The 22,270-nt window shown below is 38.8% G+C and overlaps 1 protein-coding gene across 2 annotated transcripts; it reads right to left on the bottom strand.

The window, feature by feature from the left end:
• Positions 1-6,880: 6,880 nt before the first annotated feature.
• On the bottom strand, positions 6,881-22,057 carry LOC134334279 (circumsporozoite protein-like). 2 transcript variants are annotated; one of them, XM_063016522.1, is made up of 11 exons: positions 21,856-22,057; positions 19,393-19,530; positions 16,939-17,079; positions 15,205-15,223; positions 14,709-14,747; positions 13,135-13,167; positions 12,788-12,869; positions 11,306-11,611; positions 10,424-10,519; positions 8,427-8,537; positions 6,881-8,177 (listed from the first exon to the last, which is right to left on the bottom strand). In XM_063016522.1, the coding sequence occupies exons 2-11, from the start codon at positions 19,528-19,530 to the stop codon at positions 8,168-8,170; spliced, it is 975 nt and encodes a 324-aa protein (XP_062872592.1). In that variant the 5' UTR covers positions 21,856-22,057; the 3' UTR covers positions 6,881-8,167. The 2 variants fall into 2 exon arrangements, with proteins under 2 accessions (XP_062872592.1, XP_062872600.1); XM_063016530.1 differs by lacking the exon at positions 16,939-17,079.
• Between the last annotated feature and the right edge of the window lie 213 nt (positions 22,058-22,270).

Genomic DNA, 22,270 nt, shown 5'->3' on the forward strand with positions numbered 1-22,270 from the left:
CCAAGTTGGGTTGTCATCAGTGGACTTTACGTTTTAGAGTTGGAACGGCGTCGATATCTCCATTTTTCAAAAAATGAATGGAAGTGAATGGGGCTGAAAAACGGGTGTGGCAGGAGGGCGTGGGTTCGAATCCCCATGCTGTATCTGAGTCGGGGTTACATCAGTGGGCTTTACGATTTAGAGTTGGAACGGCGTTGATATCTTAAACTTTCAAAAAATGAATGAAAGTGAATGGGGCTGAAAACCGGGCGTGGCAGGTGGGCATGGGTTCGAATCCCCATGCTGTATCTGATTCAGGGTGTCATCAGTAGGCTTTACGATATAGAGTTGGAACGGCGTTGATATCTCGAACTTTCAAAAAATGAATGGAAGTGAATGGGGACAAAAACCGGGCGTGGCAGGTGGGCGTGGGTTCGAATCCCCATGCTGTACCTGAGTCGGGGTTACATCAGTGGGCTTTACAATTTAGAGTTGGAACGGCGTTGATATCTCAAACTTTCAAAAAATTAATGGAAGTGAATGGGGACAAAAACCGGGTGTGGCAGGTGGACGTTGGTTCGAATCCCCATGCTGTATCTGAGTCGGGGTTACATCAGTGGGCTTTACGATATAGAGTTGGAACGGCGTTGATATCACGAACTTTTAAAAAATGAATGGAAGTGAATGGAGCCGAAAAACGGGCGTGGCAGTTGGGCGTGGGTTCGAATCCCCATGCTGTATCTGAGTCGGGGTTACATCAGTGGGCTTTACGATATAGAGTTGGAACGGTGTTGATATCTCAAACTTTCAAAAAATGAATGGAAGTGAATGGGGCTAAAAAACGGGCGTGGCAGGTGGGTGTGGGTTCGAATCCCCATGCTGTATGTGAGTGGGGGTTACATCAGTGGGAAGTGAGCGTATCTAAATGCTGTATAGAAGAGCTGCAGTGTGTGTGTGGGGGGGTGAAGACTCACTCACATAGGCGACTGACTATCTGAATCTTAGCTCTCAATTTGAGCCGAAGGCCGGTATAGGAAAATGCCATTCTAAAAATGAATGGAAGTCAATGGGACCAAAAAACGCTACAAAAGCGGGCGTGGCGGGCGAACAGGCGGGCGGATCAAAAAGTTGTATACAAGCCGTCCATTCCCATATGGGCCGGACGATTTGGCGCTGGAACGCAGCACTTGTAGCTGTTACTGAGAAGCTGCATGAAGCTTCTCAGTAACAGCTACAAGTGCTGTTTCCGTAGAATGTGCTGCCTTGAAGCCAGACTGGTACGGATCGTGGAGGTCATTCTGAGTGAGAAAGACAGATAGTTGGTTATAGACAGCACATTTAAGAATTTTGGATAGAAAAGAGAGGAGTGAGACAGGTCTGTAGTTGTTGATGTCTGTGGTGTCCAGTGTAGGTTTCTTAAGAAGGGGAATGACCTGAGCCTTCTTAAAAGCAGTAGGGACAACACCTGATGTCAGGGAGTTGTTGATGATGGGTGTGATGAAGGGGATTAGGTCCTGTGAGATGTCTTTGAGGATGGTGGATGGTATAGGGTCAAGTGTGCATGTAGTGGGATTGCTGGATGAGAGGAGCTGTGTAACCTCATCCATGGTGAGTGGGGTGAAGCTGGTGAGTGTGTTGGTGGGTTGAGGGTCAGTTGAAAGTGGGTCAGTCAGAGAGAAGGATTGATTGATTTTGTCGATCTTGTCCTGAAAGAATGTTGAAAAGTCAGTAGCAGTAAGAGAGGCAGAAGGGGGAGGAGGAGGAGGGTTTAGAAGAGAGGAAAAGATAGCATGAAGCTTACGTGGGTCAGCAGCAGATTGTTCAAGCTTGGCTTTGTAAAAAGATGTTTTTGCAGCAGTCACATCAGATGAGAACCTGGACAGCAGATCATGGTAGGAGTGGAGATCAACACCAAGCTTAGATTTCCTCCACTTTCTCTCAGCTGCCCTTAATTCTCTTCTGTTGCTGCGCAGTGCATCTGAAAGCCAAGGAGCAGGGTGAGAAGGTTTTCCTCGTTTGAGGGTAGGAGGACAAAGCTGATCGAGGGATGTTGAAAGAGAAGAAAGTAGAGTATTAGTTGCAGAGTTGAGTGGAAGGGTAGCAAGCATGTCAGGGTTAAGTAGTGAAGTTAGGATGTTGGAGATCAACAGGGAGGAAGATAAAGAGTGAAGATTGAGGCGTGTTGTAAGGGTGAAAGTGTGGTTGGAGGTAGAGAGAGTTGGGAGATGGAGAGAGAAGGACACAAAGTGATGGTCGGAAAGGTGAAGTGGGGTGACAGTGAGGTCCAGAACAGAAGCTGGACGGCTGAAGGCCAGAAGATTGCCTTCTTTGTGTGTCGGAGGGCTGTGGTTAAAAAGGAGGTCGAAAGATGAAAGAAGAGGAAGAAGACAGGAGGACTGAAGTGTAGAGAGATTAAAGTCACCAAGAAGAGTCAGAGGAGTTCCATCTGAAGGGAAGAAACTCAGAAGAACATCCAGCTCTTCTATGAAGTCTCCCAGTGCGCCTGGTGGTCTGTAGATGACAATGATATGAAGAGTAATCGGAAAAGTAACAGTAATAGCATGAAATTCAAAAGATGAAATGTTAAGGTGAGAAACATTCACAGGAGTGAAGTGCCATTTCCTGGTCAGGAGCAAACCTGTACCACCACCTCTACCAGATCCTCTCGGTGTATGAGAGAAGGTGTAGGCAGAGGATAAGGCTGCTGGTGTTGCTGAGTTCTCGGTGGTGATCCATGTCTCAGTCCGTACCAGGAAGTCAAGGCTGTGAGAAAGTGCAAAAGCTGAGATGAAGTCAGCTTTTTGGGTGGCTGATTGACAGTTCCAGACCCCACCTACCACCACTGTTTGAGACTGTTGCAACAGTTGGGGGTAGATGAGGTTGCTGGCATTGCTGCTCTTGTAATGTGACTTCTGATGTCTGCAGGGTCTGTGAGATACGAGCACAGGAATAATTGAGTAGCACATGCTGAGAAAAAGTTTGGTAAATGAAACAATGTCAGAGACTGATAGTACTTACCCAAAGTTAGTTTAGTTTAGATTAGTAGTAAAAGTTAGACAGATTAAACAGTTCAGACAAACATTAAAACCTGGTGACAGTAAAGACCGGAGATTTAATTTTATACTAAGTTTAGCCCTGCCCCTCAATTCACACCTAGGCCTCTAAATAGGCACCTGGAGCCACTTTAACCAATCAGCAAAACACAGATTAATGCAGCAACAGACTAGCTATAGTTTCTACAAATAGTTAAATTCTAGCACAGTTAAGCAAGTTAATAGTCAAAGTTACAAAGATAGATTCTAAAACAAGTTACAGCAAAGAATATACTTCAACCAGAGGCTTACCTTACTCAGGAATACAAATGAACACAATGGAAGTTACAAGCACTGATTAGATAAAAATAGATTAAAAAAAAACCTAAATTGTGATTAGATGAAAAAGAACTGACAGTTCAGAAAATGTAAACAGTAATCAAATCAAAAGGAATTTTCAGGAGTATACTTTGTCTTTAATTTCTCTGATTGCTTAGAGCAGGGGTGTCAAACTCATTTCCACAGAGGGCCACATCAGCATTATGGTGGCTCTCAAAGGGCTGATTGTAATTGTTTTTCTTGGAGGCTAAATTCTGTGTTTGGTGTCAAAATGTCAAATTAATTCTGTATATTTATAATGTATATCTACATTTATATTGTATTCCTTTACCACAGACACAGCCTCATAACACAAGAGACGTACTGCTTTCTCTTCTTGAAGCACAAACTTTTATTCACTTTATTATCCATCTTTCATTAAATTTCCTCATTCTGCTTAAATTTTCTCTTCTTTTACATTTTGGGATTATTTGTAAATCTTTCTCAACATCATCTAGTGGTGGGATGCGGTCACTTTGCAGGTCACAAAATCGGCATGCATTGTGGGAGATGCAGTTTATGTACAGTGTATTTTAAGACAATTGTTCTGCCCTCGCTAAGAGGTTTTCCCTCCTTTCTCAGCTAGACAGACAGACAGACAGACAGACAGACAGACAGACAGACAACTCCCACCAAAATACAGTTAGGTCGGTTTTATTTGCTTCGCAACTGTACAATGTGTGCATCAGAATGGAGTAAAACTACAAAATACAAACAATAAAAAACTTAATACAGTACATGCACATAGCTGTAGTCAAGGGTTACATCTAGTACAATATGAAATTTAACCAAACATAAAATAGCGCTAACGAGTTAATACTAATTGCTATAGTAATGGTAACAACTCGTAACTGTTCGTAACTGAAACGCTGTAACATACTCGCTAAACATTTACAAACAACTGAGAATATAAATGTCTACTACTTACAGGCGATGCTTCTGTATTGGATTGCAAGAGAATTAACTTATATTTATTATTGTTTACGCTACTGAAGCTACCCCACGTTTTTTTGCCACTAAAACGTAGCAAAGGTCAAAGTCAGTTGCCATGACTACGAAGTCAACGGTTGCCGCTTAAAGGCACAGGTGTCCCATTAAATTATAAGTACGTCAAAGCATCACAACAATCACACGTCTTTTACGGGCCACATTAAATGACATGGCAGGCCGGATTTGGCCCCCGGGCCTTGAGTTTGACACCCCTGGCTTAGAGCATAGAATTATTGACCATTGTAGGTTCATTGAGATATATTGCTTATAGGGACATATATATTGTTTGCCTATTTCTTAGCAATAGAATGTGTAATAGAGTAGAATTCTCAGAGGAGAATTTAAGTTTTATTTTCAGGATCGATTGTAATCCGTGTTTTATTTGTAACTGTTTATTATATTACTTGAGAAAATAAAGCGAATGAGAGATTGCCTCTCAGATGCAATAAAAGATTCCTGACTTAGTGTGAGTTTCTTACTTGTCTCAAACAAGCCCACAGACCCAGAAGAAGCAGAATCAACCACTAACACAGATCTTCAACTCCTATAAATTCAATAAAATTTGTTCTTTGCTCGACTTAAACTCATTGTTTGGGTATTTATTTAATAGTGTTGTCAATGGATCATTTATTGAAGGTTATTCCAGGTTTTTCCACGACAATTGATGGTATAAATTGGTGATTAAATTCATTCTGTGTTTCTGATAAAAGCAACAGCGCAGCAGCTTTGGCCTCTTCAGATCAAACATGCGGTTTAAACAGAAATCACCCACATGACACAGAGCTACTTGTGATGTTCACTGCTTTTCCTTCTATTTGTAATATTCTTTATCTTCATTATTGTTTTCCCACCTTGTATTGTATTGTGTTGATTTAAAAAAAAAAGAAAAAAAAACCCAGCTTCACTATGGAGAGCGCCATGATGTAGTCTTGCCTAAAATTATAATAATAAACTTTTATTTAAAGACAAAAATTAATAATTCAAAAATAGGAACATACATCTTCATATACACTTCATACTATAAACACATTTTTATATTTGAGAAATAAAGTATTTGTTTGGATTTGACTGATTGAGTGATTAGATGCCTTCCTGCCTTGCACATGTTACCTCTGGGTGGTACCGTGTCCACCGCGATCCTGGACAGCTGCACGTGTAAACAGTAGATGGCAGAATGTGCACACAGTATTTCAGGCCTGCAACACAGTCCAAAAAAAGTTGGGACGGGGCAATTTAGGGCTAGTAATGAGGTGAAAAAAATAATGATGTGATTTTAAACAGGTGATTGTAATCATGATTTGGTACAAAAGCAGCATCCAGGAAAGGCTGAATCTTTGATGGGTAAAGATGACCAGAGGATCCAGTTTATCCAGTTTTTCCCCGCTGCTGAGAAGAGGGAGTAGAAGTAGCAGGAATACACGAGAATGATTTAGCCAATGATGCAAGAGTTGGATACTCAACAGGGGTTTTGTATCTGTTGGTCCTGGATTTTGTAAAGTTGCTTTGAGACAATGTCTATTGTAAAAAACTGAAGAAGTGACAGCAAATCTGAGCACAACAGTGCCACTGGTAAATCTGGGGCTAAGTTTGGTGTTGGTCCTAGCACACTGTAAAAAGTGTACTCTAGTAGTAGTTGAATTAATGTAGAATTTGGAATGAATCTAATTCAGCTTTTTGCTTTACTGAGAGCAGTGTACGTTTGTGGATAAAACCAACTTAAAAAATACACTTTGTTCCTCTAAGTTTTTTGGTCCTTGGATCTGTAAAGTTGCTTTGAGACAAAAGTCTGCTATAAGAAGCACCAAACAAGTAAGATTGATTTGACCTGGGAGGGGGGATTAAATAAAGGCAGATGCTATTTGCACCCTGGTGTAAGCAGCACAGTGTTCAATTTGCACCCTGGTGTAAACAGCAATTTATTCTATTTACACCCAGGTGTAAATATCGCAAGATTACAAATAATCTCATTATTTTTATATATTTTTTCAGATTGTATTATTCACAGTATACATTATCTACACACAGGTGTAAAATAGCAACATATACTGACATGCCAAAAGCCTTGGTACAGGAACTAGTGTGATGTTAGGTACCCCTTTAGCCTGTGCAGCAGGCATTGGTTCCACAAGTGGATGGAAATATCTGAAGGGGTGTTGACCCGTGCCATCTGGATAGCCACCCACAGGTCAGTGGTATTTGTAGGTGCAGGATCTCTGGTCCCTCTATGACATATTCCCAGTACATGTGACATTGGATTATTGGAAGTGTTAAAACTTCGAAGTGGCGCCTTTTCTGCAACTCCGCCCTACAGCAGATCAGTCGTTGGTAGACATGCGCAGTGGAGTTTGTTTGGGGTACGAATAGCTGTACTGTGTGGGGAATGCTATGTGCACCCGGGTGCAAATAGACACTCCGTTAAAATAAAAAACTTCTGTATAAAAATAACTGTATACATTATAAACATTATAAAAGATATTAAACTAAAAAAATCTCTTCATATGGTCATTTACGTATTTATTAGGATTTTTTTGTCATGTTTTACACACTTTGGTTACATTCATGACAGAAAAGGTAGTTACTGCTTAAACAAGACTTTTTCACAACACAACTTTTTCACACACACGTTACAGAAATACTGACAGAAATACAGACACGTAACAAAGTGCTAAAGCCATGCAAGTAAAGAAAATACAGCATGAAAAAATGAGCTACAGTTGTTTAAAGATGTTTTGGCAAAATGATAGATATTAATTTAACTTCTTTACATCCTCTCACAGAGAGGAGAGGAAACACTAAGTAAACACAGTTTTTAAGTTTTTTTTTTCCTATGTTAGATTTTTTCTAAAATATACTGTGTACCGTGAGTTTACCTTAACCACTAAAAATGTGTTCTAAAACTGCTGAGCTTTATTCTGCATGCTCTTCTATTGTTCATAATACAGTAGACCCTTGAGTTACAAACAGTTTACCGTACGATTATGTACAGTACTACTGTGTATTGTTGTGTATTATTGTTTATTACAGTAATGTCTATTCTATAATTTAAGATTTAAGGGAAAATAAACTTGTATTTATAACAAAAAAGAGCATTTAAGACATTAGACAGGTTAGGTAAGGAGGTGGTTTGGGAGGTCTGGCATGGATTAATTCTATTTACATTACTGCTTATGGGAAAAATAGGTTTAACTAACGAACATTTTGACTTAAGAACAGCCTTTTGAAACCAATTAAATTCGTAAGTCAAGGGTCCACTGTATTTTGACCTGGGTTTTAACAGCAGATGTAAGTGTTCATGGATTCCAAAAACTTTCATGTCTGATATATATAAAAAAAATTTTTTATATTTGATATAAAGTTAAAACATAAAAAAATAGAAATTGCAGAATGTGCAAAACATTTCCAGCTTGTAATCTTGGCCAGTTAGTGAGATTTTACACCACAACTGCTGATAGGCTATTTTCCGACAGTTGTGAAGGCCCTTAGATTTCAAGGGAACAAAGTACTGTATAACTGTATAGTTATGGCAGTGCACTCAGCAGAGTTTGTGCAGGGGGGTTTGGCAGAATTTGCACTGCAGAGCACATATGCCCGTCTTAAATAGATAAATACTAATGAATAAAATAATGCTGGATTCGCATAAATACTTAAACAATAACAATATTTAAGAACTATAATGCTTTGAAAAACTACTGCAGAACAAACAAAGATAAAAGTGCAGAATAAAAGCAGGCAGGAAGAAGGTTCTGGGGTGAACCAGCGTTTCTCATTGGCTCATGGAGATCACACACTCACTCCTCACTGGAGGAGAAAACAAAGAAAACATAAAAAATATCAACATAAGCAAAACAAATCGAGACTTTACACACAGATTACAGAGTTATTATTCTGTTCTTCCATCTATCAATTATATTCTCTCAATCTATTCTAAATCTATACACGTGTACATGTGCAGAAAGTATACAAACTAAAGCAATTTAAAACCAAAATGTACATTTTGATCATGGGTGCCTGTACTTCTGTACACTGTGTGTAAGGTGTAGCTCTTACCCCTCAGCTGCTTGGTTGTTCAGTACTTCAGTTTCTTCGTTTTGCTGGTTGTCCGACGGGTTGATCTTCCCGTTAACGTTTTCATTCATTTCCACATCTTCAGGATCTCGACTAACAAAGAAATAAACAACAACACTCACATTATACAGAAAAAATAATCAACCTTCAGCATGTGAAAATGAAAAAGAAAAGTTGGGACTGGGTCACATCACCTTTTCTTTCAATAGGACTTTTTAAGGGTTTGGAAACTGAAGACTCTACTTGCAAAACTGCAAATCTATCTTAGTCTTATTTATCCTCTGTCCCAAATTTGAGTGTTCTGCAGGTGTCCCATTCTATTTTTTTATATTTACAAACTACAATTAAGTCTTTGTTTGTCTGAGCTTTATTTGTACTTTTCTCAGTTAAATAAAAGTTCAGGCGATTAAAAAATATTTTAAATATTTTAATACTTTGTCCACACATTTATCTAACAAAGCACCTACTCATATTTCTAATCAGTTTACAGTGGGGCCAAAAAGTATTTAGTCAGCCACTGATTGTGCAGGTTCTCCTACTTAGAAAGATGAGAGAGGTCTGTAATTTTCATCATAGCTACACTTACACTATGAGAGACAAAATGAGAACAAAAAATCCAGGAAATCACATTGTAGGATTTTTAAAGAATTTATTTGTAAATTATGGTGGAAAATAAGTATTTGGTCAATAACAAAAGTTCAACTCAATACTTTGTAACATAACCTTTGTTGGCAATGACAGAGGTCAAACGTTTCCTGTAAGTCTTCACCAGGTTTGCACACACTGTAGCTGGTATTTTGGCCCATTCCTGCATGCAGATCTCCTCTAGAGCAGTGATGTTTTGGGGCTGTCGCTGGGCAACACGGACTTTCAACTCCCTCCACAAATTTTCTATGGGGTTGAGGTCTGGAGACTGGCTAGGCCACTCCAGGACCTTGAAATGCTTTTTATGGAGCCACTCCTTCGTTGCCCGAGCGGTGTGTTTGGGATCATTGTCATGCTGGAAGACCCAGCCACGTTCCATCTTCAATGCTCTCACTGATGGAAGGAGGTTTTGGCTTAAAATCTCATGATACATGGCCCCGTTCATTCTTCCCTTAACACGGATCAGTCGTCCTGTCCCCTTTGCAGAAAAACAGCCCCAAAGCATGATGTTTCCACCCCCATGCTTCACAGTAGGTATGGTGTTCTTCAGCATTCTTCTTCCTCCAAACACGACGAGTTGAGTTTTTACCAAAAAGTTCCATTTTGGTTTCATCTGACCACATGATATTCTCCCAATCCTCTTCTGGATCATCCATATGCTCTCTGGCAAACTTCAGACGGGCCTGGACATGTACTGGCTTAAGCAGGGGGACACGCCTGGCACTGCAGGATTTGAGTCCCTCTCGGCGTGGTGTGTTACTGATGGTAGCCTTTGTTACTTTGGTCCCAGCTCTCTGCAGGTCATTCATCAGGTCCCTCCATGTAGTTCTAGGATTTTTGCTCACTGTTCTCATGATCATTTTGACCCCACGGGATGAGATCTTGCGTGGGGCCCCAGATCGAGGGAGATTATCAATGGTCTTGTATGTCTTCCATTTTCTTACAATTGCTCCCACAGTTGATTTATTCACACCAACCTGCTTGCCTATTGTAGATTCACTCTTCCCAGCCTGGTGCAGGTCTACAATTTTCTTCCTGGTGTCCTTCGACAGCTCTTTGGTCTTGGCCATGGTTGAGTTTGGAGTCTGACTGTTTGGGGCTGTGGACAGGTGTCTTTTATACAGATAACGAGGTCAAACAGGTGCCATTAATACAGGTAACGAGTGGAGGACAGAAGAGCTTCTTAAAGAAGAAGTTACAGGTCTGTGAGTGTACCTATGATGCAAATTACAGACCTCTCTCATCTTTCTAAGTAGGAGAACCTGCACAATCAGTGGCTGACTAAATACGTTTTGGCCCCACTGTACATGCTGTAGTGAAGGTTTAGCTCTTACTTCGTAGCAGTGCGAGTGTCCAGCAGTGGAGCTCCTTCATCCGACATGGTGACAGCATCAGCATTTCTGTTACTGGTTCTCTCATCAGGCATTGGACTAACAAAAAAACAATCAAGTTTATCAGAGAAGGATGAAGCATTTAGTAAAAATATATGATAAATAAAGTATCAATTTAAGTGTCAGACTGTGGCTACAAGACCCGTCTAAAATCCACCAGTACAAACTAATGTGGGCAACACTAAATGCTCAAATTCATTTATTTCAATGAATAAAAGTTCCTGAGTCGTTTTATGCCGAAACAGCTCCGATACCAACAGTCATTTTGTTCACTGGAAACATTAAAACCACTCACCTAATATTCCATTCAATTCTATTCTATACAATGTACAATCTACTACACAGCCGAGGGATTTTTATAATGAATATAAATAAGATAAAAATACTTAAACATGTTCAATCACACACCACTGTATTGTCAACCTGAAACACTTAAGCTTTCAAACCATCACCAGCCTACATAGAGTCCTAACATGCTACACTATTGTGTCTGTAGAGCGCCTGACCAGGGTGGTGTCACTGCTGAGACCTGGGTTCGAGCTAAACAGACTGTTGCACCACTGTAAACATTAATTATTAGGTACAATTATTTTATAATTACAATAATTCTATGGTCTTACTCCAGTGGTAATTATATTCGACCAATCAACAGTCTGCACTGTTTGTCACCCATTTAGCCTGTTTCAGTACGCTTGGTGCCTGGTCATGAGGGGTTCACTAAATTCAGACTGGGTACTATAAAAAGGTATCATGAACTTAAAAACACGCTGTACCATAGGGTACCACACAGTGGGAAAGTGGTAACAGAGAAAGTGCAGCTCTTACATTGCAGCAGTGTTGTTGTTCGGCACTGGGGTTGTTCCACTTGGCTGGAGGTCTGACTGCTGTGGAGCAATTCCATTAGGCTGGTGGTTCGGGTGCTGTGGAGCAATTCCATTAGGCTGAGGGTTCGGGTGCTGTGGAGCAATTCCATTAGGCTGAGGGTTCGGGTGCTGTAGAGCAATTCCATTAGGCTGAGGGTTCAGGTGCTGTGGGGTTTCTCCATTGGGCTGGTGGTTAGACTGGTTGGTGTCAACACCATTCCTGTTTTCACGTCTCCCATCAGGACGCCGACAAACAGTTTGTAGGTATCTGTTGCAGAACAGAAAAAGGACATTTTCATGCTAAAGTTGAGTGAGATTCACATCAATTCAGTTCAACTCTGAGCTTCAAAACAACCCACATACCTCATCAAAACATTTACAAAAAGCAAATCACTAGAGTGACATTACACCAAGTGTCTTAATTAAGGCACACAAAACTTCAGTTTGCACCCGCAGTCATGCTCTTTTAGAGAGCTGAAGTGCTTTTTAAATAACTGAGCTTTATTAAAGACCAAAGAATTTACAGATAAATTCATTTTCAAACAAATAAGTTTTTACATATTTTTGACTGCTTCAGTATTAAAGGTCACCACAGTGAATCATTCTGGTCCTCATTCTAGACTAGGCACAGTTTTTACCCTGGGTGCACTTCCTGATGTAACACCAGTACTTATTTCTTTCAGACCTGGGACCAGCACTGCATCACCTAATGACATTAAGTATTACTATATTTTAATTAACACTCAATTATCTCATAAACATTAATTTCTGAAACCTGTCATCTAGTAAATAAAAAATAAAATAATAAGCAGGGACTTCCTTAAACTTTTATAGACTCAAAATGTCATTTGGTTCAGATACTTGGCTGCCAATAATGCTAGATGGCCAAGTAACATCAACACACCATTCTTCTAAACAAAACCTAACAGAAGTACATCTACATCAATATTTATTTCTTTATTAACAGTTCTTTATACTCTTTCTTTCATCCAGACCTGTCTTTAAGTGTGTGCTGGTGGTGCTGTACCACAATGCACAATCTACTACACAGCTGTGGGATTTTTATAATGAATATAAATAACATTAAATATTTAAACATGTTCAATCACACACCACTGTATTGTCAACCAAAACACTACATAGCCTACATGGAGTCCTAACATGCTACACTGTTGTGTCTGTAGAGCGCCTGATCAGGGTGGTGTCACTGCTGAGACCTGGGTTTGAGCGTAACAAACTGCTGCCCCACTGTAGCACTTTATAACAGCAGTGTGGCTAAGCTAATTCTGATTTGTGTGATTTTGTGTGTTTCCATCTAGAAACACTTTCAAGATTTGTTATACATAATAAACACATTTAGCCTATAAACATCAACACAGTCAATCCAAGTCTAAGAAAATTATGTTTACAGCATTAGTTTATTTTACATCCGTTCCTCTCTCACCTGCATTTTTTCAACCAGCAAAACAGACCAACAGCAATCAGAATGAGGAGCACGGGGAGAAGAATGAACCAGAAAGAGTTATCTATAACAAATAACAGTGTTAATGTATACATACACACAATAAAATATAATTTACCTTATATTATTTCTTGAAGTATTATTAATAAACACTCACTGCTGGTTTAAAAAAAAAAGAAAAAAAGAGCTGCTCAGCCAAGTACAGATTTACTCAAAATCACATCACTGTATTAAATATAAAACTGAAAAAAATATAAAATACATAAACTAATAAAAAATGTTTGAAAAGTGAAACATTAACTATGTATTTCAAAAAGATTAACACTCACTGCTGATGGGGCCTGGTGTACTTATTGGAGAAACTAAAAACATGCAGAGAGAGAGAAGGATTTTTTTTGTTGAGATTTATCAATACATCAAAATACAGTAATCCCTCGCTATATCGCGCTTTGACTTTTGTGGCTTCACTCTATCGCGGATTTTATTTGCAAGCATGTCTAAATATAAATCGCGGATTTTTCGCTGGTTCGCGGATTTCTGCAGACAAGGGGTGTGTTGGAAAAGCTAGTGCGCTCTCTACATAGATGCATTTTACGTTATCCTGTGCGCGCTCCCGATTAGGAGGCTGTTCCAAATCCTAGATGCCTTAATATCCTCATTTCTTAACATTTCAACGTTATTTTCACTCATCCTGTGCTAAATAAACATGTTCAGAACCCTGTACATTTTGTCCTATGTACATTTTTCTCCTGTACATCACTGGATCCTCTGAATTACGAGGTTGTTAAAGGGTCGTAATACTAATAATGCTACACGAAAGCTAATGCTACTGCACATTAATTAGACGTCACTGAACTACACCAATCAAATCAACGGAACGAGCGGCTCGCTTTTGGTGAGTACAACCAAAGGTGTAACACCCGACCATCCTTGCTTTCTACTTTAATGTAGCTAACTACTAAAAATATCAACCAAAACTTGTGACTATCACCACACTGTTATCGCGCTGCTTCATGCGCTCATTTAAGAGGCTTATAAAAGAACGAAAAAAAGAAAACATTAAGAGGCTTCCGGTCTAGTGACGTCAATTCAGTGTGCAGTAGCATTAGCTTACATGTAGCAATATTCATATTTTGACTCTTTAACGACTTCATAATTCAGAGGATCCAGTGATAAGACAAAAGAATCTCCATAAAACAAAATGTAACAGCTTTGGAACATTTTTTATGACTACAGGATGCGAGAGAGGCAATTTGCAAAATCTCCATTCATATTTCCCATTCAAAATTTCTCTTTTCCATATTTGGTAACCCGGGTTACCAAATATGGGCATAACAACATGGTGTGGCCTACAAAATGACGACACGACTTCAGTGGTCTATGGAGTTATTTTCAAACGTAAATAAAATATTACTGATTTTTAACTTGTATAAACTTGTGCCGAGTGTTTTTATTTGCAAGTTCGGGCTTGTCAGGAAATGTAACCGTAATCGTTACATGAAGGGAAATGTTATATTGACGTTAGCGTGCTGTGCTACCTCAATTCATTGGTTTTAATGACAAGATGCAAAATGCTAAAGCCGATGGAATCGGGGTATAAAAATAACCATATAAAGACATGGTTTTTACTTCGCGGATTTTCACCTTTCGCGGAGGGTTCTGGAACGCAACCCCCGCGATCGAGGAGGGATTACTGTACAACAGACCCCACAAAAAGAGTAAAAAACCCTACACCACCCTCCTCCCCTTTTGTTTAGTTCTTACCAATGTAAATACATACATAAATACTTAAATGATTTAGTCACAATCACATCACTGTATTAAATAAACTAATATACTAATACACTGTGTTTTAAAAAATTATCTTATTTTATCTTTCAAAATATTATACATTAATACTCACTGCTGGTTTCAGGAGGGTTTGATGTACTCATTGTAAAAACTAACAGAGAAAGAAAGAGAAAAAGAGAGCTGCTCAGCCAGGCACAGATTTAGTCAAAGTCATATCACTGCATTAAATGCACTGTTTTAAAAAATACTAATACAAAGAAATGAATTATTATTTATGTAAAAAAAAAACTGTAAAAATCTAAACTGCATAGGTGAATCCAAACAAATCCAATAATGTGTAAATTCATGTACACACCAAGCATTTGAGTGTTAAGGGGCTCACCACTGTTGGGCCCCCTAAGCAGGACCCTCAATGCTCATTTGCTTGGATTGTACAAGGTCACAACTGCAATTTGCTTTGAATAAAATCACTGTTAAATGTCAAATGTAAATGTATATATTCTGGTGTGCAGTGTTTAAATAGACTACGGTGCTGAAGCAGGACCTAAAAAGTGTAATTTTTACTGTTATAAACTGTTGAAAAACAAACAAAAAAGAATGATACATACCATTATATATGTGTTCAAACTGCAAAAGACAAAAGAACCATTAATTATTCACTCTCTAAAGAAATCATAGTAGAAATAATAATAAAAAATAGTAATGTATATATATATACAGTGTATCACAAAAGTGAGTACACCCCTCACATTTCTGCAAATATTTCATTATATCTTTTCATGGGACAACACTATAGACATGAAACTTGGATATAACTTAGAGTAGTCAGTGTACAACTTGTATAGCAGTGTATATTTACTGTCTTCGGAAAATAACTCAACACACAGCCATTAATGTCTAAATGGCTGGCAACATAAGTGAGTACACCCCACAGTGAACATGTCCAAATTGTGCCCAAAGTGTCAATATTTTGTGTGACCACCATTATTATCCAGCACTGCCTTAACCCTCCTGGGCATGGAATTCACCAGAGCTGCACAGGTTGCTACTGGAATCCTCTTCCACTCCTCCATGATGACATCACGGAGCTGGTGGATGTTAGACACCTTGAACTCCTCCACCTTCCACTTGAGGATGCGCCACAGGTGCTCAATTGGGTTTAGTCCATCACCTTTACCTTCAGCTTCCTCAGCAAGGCAGTTGTCATCTTGGAGGTTGTGTTTGGGGTCGTTATCCTGTTGGAAAACTGCCATGAGGCCCAGTTTTCGAAGGGAGGGGATCATGCTCTGTTTCAGAATGTCACAGTACATGTTGGAATTCATGTTTCCCTCAATGAACTGCAGCTCCCCAGTGCCAGCAACACTCATGCAGCCCAAGACCATGATGCTACCACCACCATGCTTGACTGTAGGCAAGATACAGTTGTCTTGGTACTTCTCACCAGGGCGCCGCCACACATGCTGGACACCATCTGAGCCAAACAAGTTTATCTTGGTCTTGTCAGACCACAGGGCATTCCAGTAATCCATGTTCTTGGACTGCTTGTCTTCAGCAAACTGTTTGCGGGCTTTCTTGTGCGTCAGCTTCCTTCTGGGATGACGACCATGCAGACCGAGTTGATGCAGTGTGCGGCGTATGGTCTGAGCACTGACAGGCTGACCTCCCACGTCTTCAACTTCTGCAGCAATGCTGGCAGCACTCATGTGTCTATTTTTTAAAGCCAACCTCTGGATATGACGCCGAACACGTGGACTCAACTTCTTTGGTCGACCCTGGCGAAGCCTGTTCCGAGTGGAACCTGTCCTGGAAAACCGCTGTATGACCTTGGCCACCATGCTATAGCTCAGTTTCAGGGTGTTAGCAATCTTCTTATAGCCCAGGCCATCTTTGTGGAGAGCAACAATTCTATTTCTCACATCCTCAGAGAGTTCTTTGCCATGAGGTGCCATGTTGAATATCCAGTGGCCAGTATGAGAGAATTGTACCCAAAACACCAAATTTAACAGCCCTGCTCCCCATTTACACCTGGGACCTTGACACATGACACCAGGGAGGGACAACGACACATTTGGGCACAATTTGGACATATTCACTGTGGGGTGTACTCACTTATGTTGCCAGCTATTTAGACATTAATGGCTGTGTGTTGAGTTGTTTTCAGAAGACAGTAAATCTACACTGCTATACAAGTTGTACACTGACTACTCTAAGTTATATCCAAGTTTTATTTCTATAGTGTTGTCCCATGAAAAGATATAATGAAATATTTGCAGAAATGTGAGGGGTGTACTCACTTTTGTGATACACTGTATATATATATATATTATTATATTAATAAAGACCTTTATTCCAGAGCCATCACATGTGAAATTATGTTGAAGACCGTTTAGACACTCCTTAGTTATTAGGTATTCTGGCTGAACATCAATGACTAACGAGACCTCACTGGGAGGGGAGCTCCAGTCAGTTATAAATGCCCCATTCTAAACAGAAACCATAAAAGAGGAAATCATTTTAGTACTGTAAATTTGAGTACATGCTTTCACAGTTTTAGTTACAAGGGTGCATCACAAACATCTTTTAGGAAATTGAAATTTACTGAACATCCGCTGGGTAAAATATTTACATACAGCATACATGATTCGTTTGTGTTGTTTGTTTATTTGTTTATTAGAATTTTAACGTCATGTTTTACACTTTTGGTTACATTCATGACAGGAAACGGTAGTTTATCTTCACACAAGGTTCTTCAGTTCACAAGGTTATATCGAACACAGTCATGGACAATTTAGTATCTCCAATTCACCTCACTTGCATGTTTTTGGACTGTGGGAGGAAACCGGAGCACCCGGAGTAAACCCACGCAGGCACGGGGAGAACATGCAAACTCCACACAGAAAGGACCCAGACCGCCCCACCTGGGGATCAAACCCAGGACCTTCTTGCTGTGAGGCAACAGGGCTACCCACTTAGCCACCGTGCCGCCCTCGTTTGTGTTGTAAACGGTTCTTTATCATTTAATTTTGTCATGACATCCTAATTCCTAATTAGTTATAGCACCCAAATAGGGCTGTAGGATCGACTATTTTTGTAATAGAATATTCTATCAATTATTCCAGTGATACAACGCATACTGCATACAGCGTGAACGCGTTGTGCAAAAGTAAAAGTCTGTGCGAAACACTGTGAGCTGTATATAGTTGTATAGATTAAACGATGCGAAAAAATGTGAATAGATGATTTTTAGCAATCAAAGTTTTTCAAGGAATCGATCAGCCCTACACCCAAATAATAGCACACTGAACAGCAGTCCTGAAAGAAAATCCTAAACTGTCACCTTACACTGAGAAAAAAATTAGCATGATTATTTGTAATATAAAAAAAAACAAACACTAAAACTACCCAGATCAGCCATAAATTAGAAGCTGCCGGAACAACTTATTAACAGAGCACCAAAGACTATCAAGACAAGGGCAAAGGGCAATATGCCATTTCCACCAACATGTCACTGACAGAAGTCCTGTGTGTGTTATTGTTGTTATTGTAAATATATTGTTATTGTATTATATTGTAATACATGTGTTATTGTATTGTTGTTTTTGTACATTCTGTGATTTTGTGAATGCAAATTTTAGTACATTTTGTAAATTCTAGTTTGTTTTTTTTATTATAGATTTTTTTATTATTATTTATAACACTAGAGAGTATTGCACCTTAATTTCGTTATACCTGGTATAATAACAATAAAGATATTCTGATTATAATACAGAGCATAACTGCAAGAAAAACAAATACAAATGAAATTTTCTCTCAGCATGAGGTGACATGAATCTTAATGCACATCCAACTGTGCCAACTAATCAAAAACTCAAAATGTTGGCGCAAAGGTAAAAAGACACGCTGGAACCAGAGCTGGATCTCGAATACATCGTATCGAATCTCAGCTCTGCCTGTCGGCTAAGGCTGAGCAGCCACATAAATAACAATTAGCCTGTTGTTCAGATATGGGCGGGACTAAGCCGGATGGGGTCTCTCTCTCATGACTGGTGCAAAACACCTCTGCGGGCTGAGTGATGGTGCCTGCACAGAGATGAAAAAAGAGTGCTCTCAGGGTGTGTCTCTCCGTACACAATGCTGAGCTGCACTGCACTCGTCAAAGTGTAGGTGATAAGATGCATACGGCTGCTCCCCCAGCGTCGGAGGGGGCATGAGTTAGCTTTGTTCTCCTCAATCAGAGCAGGGATCGGCATTGGTGGAGAGGAAACGTGATGCAATCGGGAAATTGGAAGCGCTAAAAAAGTAAGAAAAAGGGGAGAAAATGCATAAAGAAAACAATAATAAAACAAAATTCTAAATGTTAATCTCACTAATTATTAGATTTATTAGATTATTTTAAAAAGAAAAACAACATTAAAGACCTCAGAGAGATTGGGATGAGAAAGAGTCACTACTTTGTATGCAAAAACAAAAGAATGAGAGATTTTTTTTTCTTCACCATAAAAGTAAGGTTTAACAAATGATGTATTCTGTGGTTGTTGAGAAAATTGCAGTTGCACAAACAGAGAAAATTGCACAGGTGACATTTCGTTATTTCAGCTCAGGAATAAGCAAACTAAAAATACAATTCAGCATAGAATATTGATTATATATTTTTCATAATAAAAAAATGAAGATATTTTATAACATCCACTGTCTCTTAAATCCACATGTATGTCGTTGGTATTTACAAACAGAAATCATATTAACAGCACATGAATAGTTACAGTGCATTAATGCTGTTTGAACACAGTTCTCACCTGGTCATACCAGCGGCTATCACACTTTGTGTCTGAGAGGTATTTGGATTCTATATCAGATGAAACATTGTAGATGTATCCATTATTCTGGTGGATTTCTTCACAGGTGAAATGTATGTATTTAGCCATGGTGAACATCTGAAAAGAAAATGCACAAAATGATCAAATTACACCATTAAATTTATATTTTAATGACCATTAATATTATGTTTAAGTACAATGAGTTTTAATAATATTAATCTCGCTCGCCCACTGTACACAGTTTATTTGTCAGTTTTTATTGGCACAATAACTGTAACTCACACAAACGTTAGAATTTACAATGTAATTTTACAAAGCTAAGCATCTTGTTTATTAAAGAATACATAGGGTAAAGTTATTAAAAATGAGATACAGAGGACAAAGAGTAGCATGTACAGTGTACAGACATTATTAAGTTTAATTAATTATAATAAAAGCTTTATGGCACACCTAGATGACGTTTAACAATAATTATTTTGTAGCAGACATACAGAAACACAACAAACAAGTATATACATATGCACATACAGTATATGCATGTATGTGTATATATATATATATATATATATATATATATATATATATATATATGTATATACAGTGGGGGAAATAAGTATTTGATTTCCTGCTGATTTTGTAAGTTTACCCCCTTACAAAGACTTGAACAGTCTATAATTTTTATGGAAGGTTTATTTTAACAGAGAGAGACAGAATATCAACAAAAAATCCAGAAATTTTTTTTTAAACAAAGGTTATAAATTAATTTGTATTTAATTAAGGGAAATAAGTATTTGATCCCCTACCAACCAGCAAGAATTCTGACCCCCACAGACCGGTTATGTGCACAAAAGGCACACAAATTAGTCCTGTCCCTGTCACAGAATCAGTTTCTTCCATTCAAATCTCTCGACCACCATGGGCAGAACCAAAGAGCTATCAAAGAACATCAGGGACAAGATTGTAGACCTGCACAAGGCTGGAATGGGCTACAAGACCATCAGCAAGACGCTTGGTGAGAAAGAGACCACTGTTGGTGCGATAATTCGAAAATGGAAGAAATACAAGATCACAGTCAATCGCTCAAAGGAGCCACGTGACCGCGTAGCGGCGAGATCAAGGTGTGTCGCAACTCTCTCTATCTACAGCTCTGCTCGCCGCCACGCGGTCACGTGGTTCATGTGACCCTCCAATAGTTCCAAACAAACCCGGCGCTGTCATGTTCTCATATGGGACAGGCAGCAGTGAATGAAATATTAAACAGTAAATAATAAACATTTGTACAATTTCTGGGTATTTTCACCTGCCTTTACATTTACTGCATCTGCTTTAATGTCAGTTTGGTATATGAAGTGGAAGATTGATGTTTATAATGACTTGTTAATAGGTCGTTCTTGTTACCACACAGTACATTATATTAGCATACATTACATAATGCGATATCATTAAGTAGTAGAGACAAGATACAGTACAGAGATTAAAGTTTTTTTATGTTTTGTTTTTTACATAAACTAATCTCCCTTCACTTTCCTGAGGATTCATAATAATAATCATTTTGGTTAAACACTAAGCCATGTGGCTGGATTCATAATGTTTACCTGCACTGAATGAACAGATTGATAAACACACTACCATACCTTTAACATTATAGTGCAGGTACATGAAATAGCATTAATTCATCTCTTATTTCATGAGTGATTAATAACTGATTCCTACATGTAATACATGAATGAATTAATTATGAATATGCACTAGTTCATTTTGTCTAATGTAAGTGGTGGACAAGGTACACAAACCATGTAGTTGAGTTAAAGTAGAGATAGCCAAGGTAAAATATTACTCCAGTAAAAGTACAAATACTCTTTACCTCCACTAAAGTACTAAACTAAATTTACCTTCAAATGTAAATAAGTATGAAATTAAAAGTAGCATGATTTATTATGGCTCTAATGTTTTATGATCATTTCTGTAACAAGACAAGACAGGATTAAGTATACTAATGACATCAAATTCATTTTTTTTTTTAAACAAAGCAACATACAGCTGAAAATGCTTGATAAGTAGTGGAAATGAATGGGGCTCTATGGGATGTTTGGAACTATACAGAGCTCCACAACCCGGAAGCTGAGCAGAAAAATGTTCCACCCACGTTACAGCGGTTCCCTGTGGTCACCACTCCAGTTCTCTCTACAGCTCTGGTTCAGTACATGCAGACATGGCGGAGGAAAGAGGGCGGAGCTTCACAGATCAGAGTTAAACCGAAACTACCAGCAGTAGAGAACAAGTCGCTGTTTAACATGTTCTCTGTATTTACTCCTAACAGCTTTCAGCAGCGAGATACGTGTACCCAGTGTTTGTACCTCACTACACTTTTTGTGTTGAATATAACAATAAATAAATACATTTACAGTACCTAAACAATACAGACATAATAGATTTTATTACCTGGACGACACAGCACAGCTCTGGTTAGTTCCTGTATTAAAATGCGCTGTTTGTAGCTTCTCTTTATAAATAAATCCGCCATAATTTCTCTCCCCCAGTTTATAATCCGTAAAGTGCAGATCCATGCTGGTAAAATCAGCCAGGTTTGTTGTAAACTCGGATTATTAAGAGAAAAAACAGCACTTCACTAATGTGGCGTCTGTCGTCTTACCGCACAGCTAAATTCGGTTCATTTCATAGACTCGGGTTAATATGAGTCACTCAGTAATGTGATCCGGTTCACTTGAATCACTTGTACTGACATCTTGATTGCGATTAATTTACTGCATAAAAATGCATCCAAATAGCACCCATCTTCTGTAAATAAATCCTTCTATCTTAATTCTCTTGGTGAGTCTGTTCACTCGCCTAGTGT

This window comes from Trichomycterus rosablanca, chromosome 2 (assembly GCF_030014385.1).
Source record: "Trichomycterus rosablanca isolate fTriRos1 chromosome 2, fTriRos1.hap1, whole genome shotgun sequence".
In the NCBI taxonomy this organism is placed as follows: domain Eukaryota; kingdom Metazoa; phylum Chordata; class Actinopteri; order Siluriformes; family Trichomycteridae; genus Trichomycterus; species Trichomycterus rosablanca.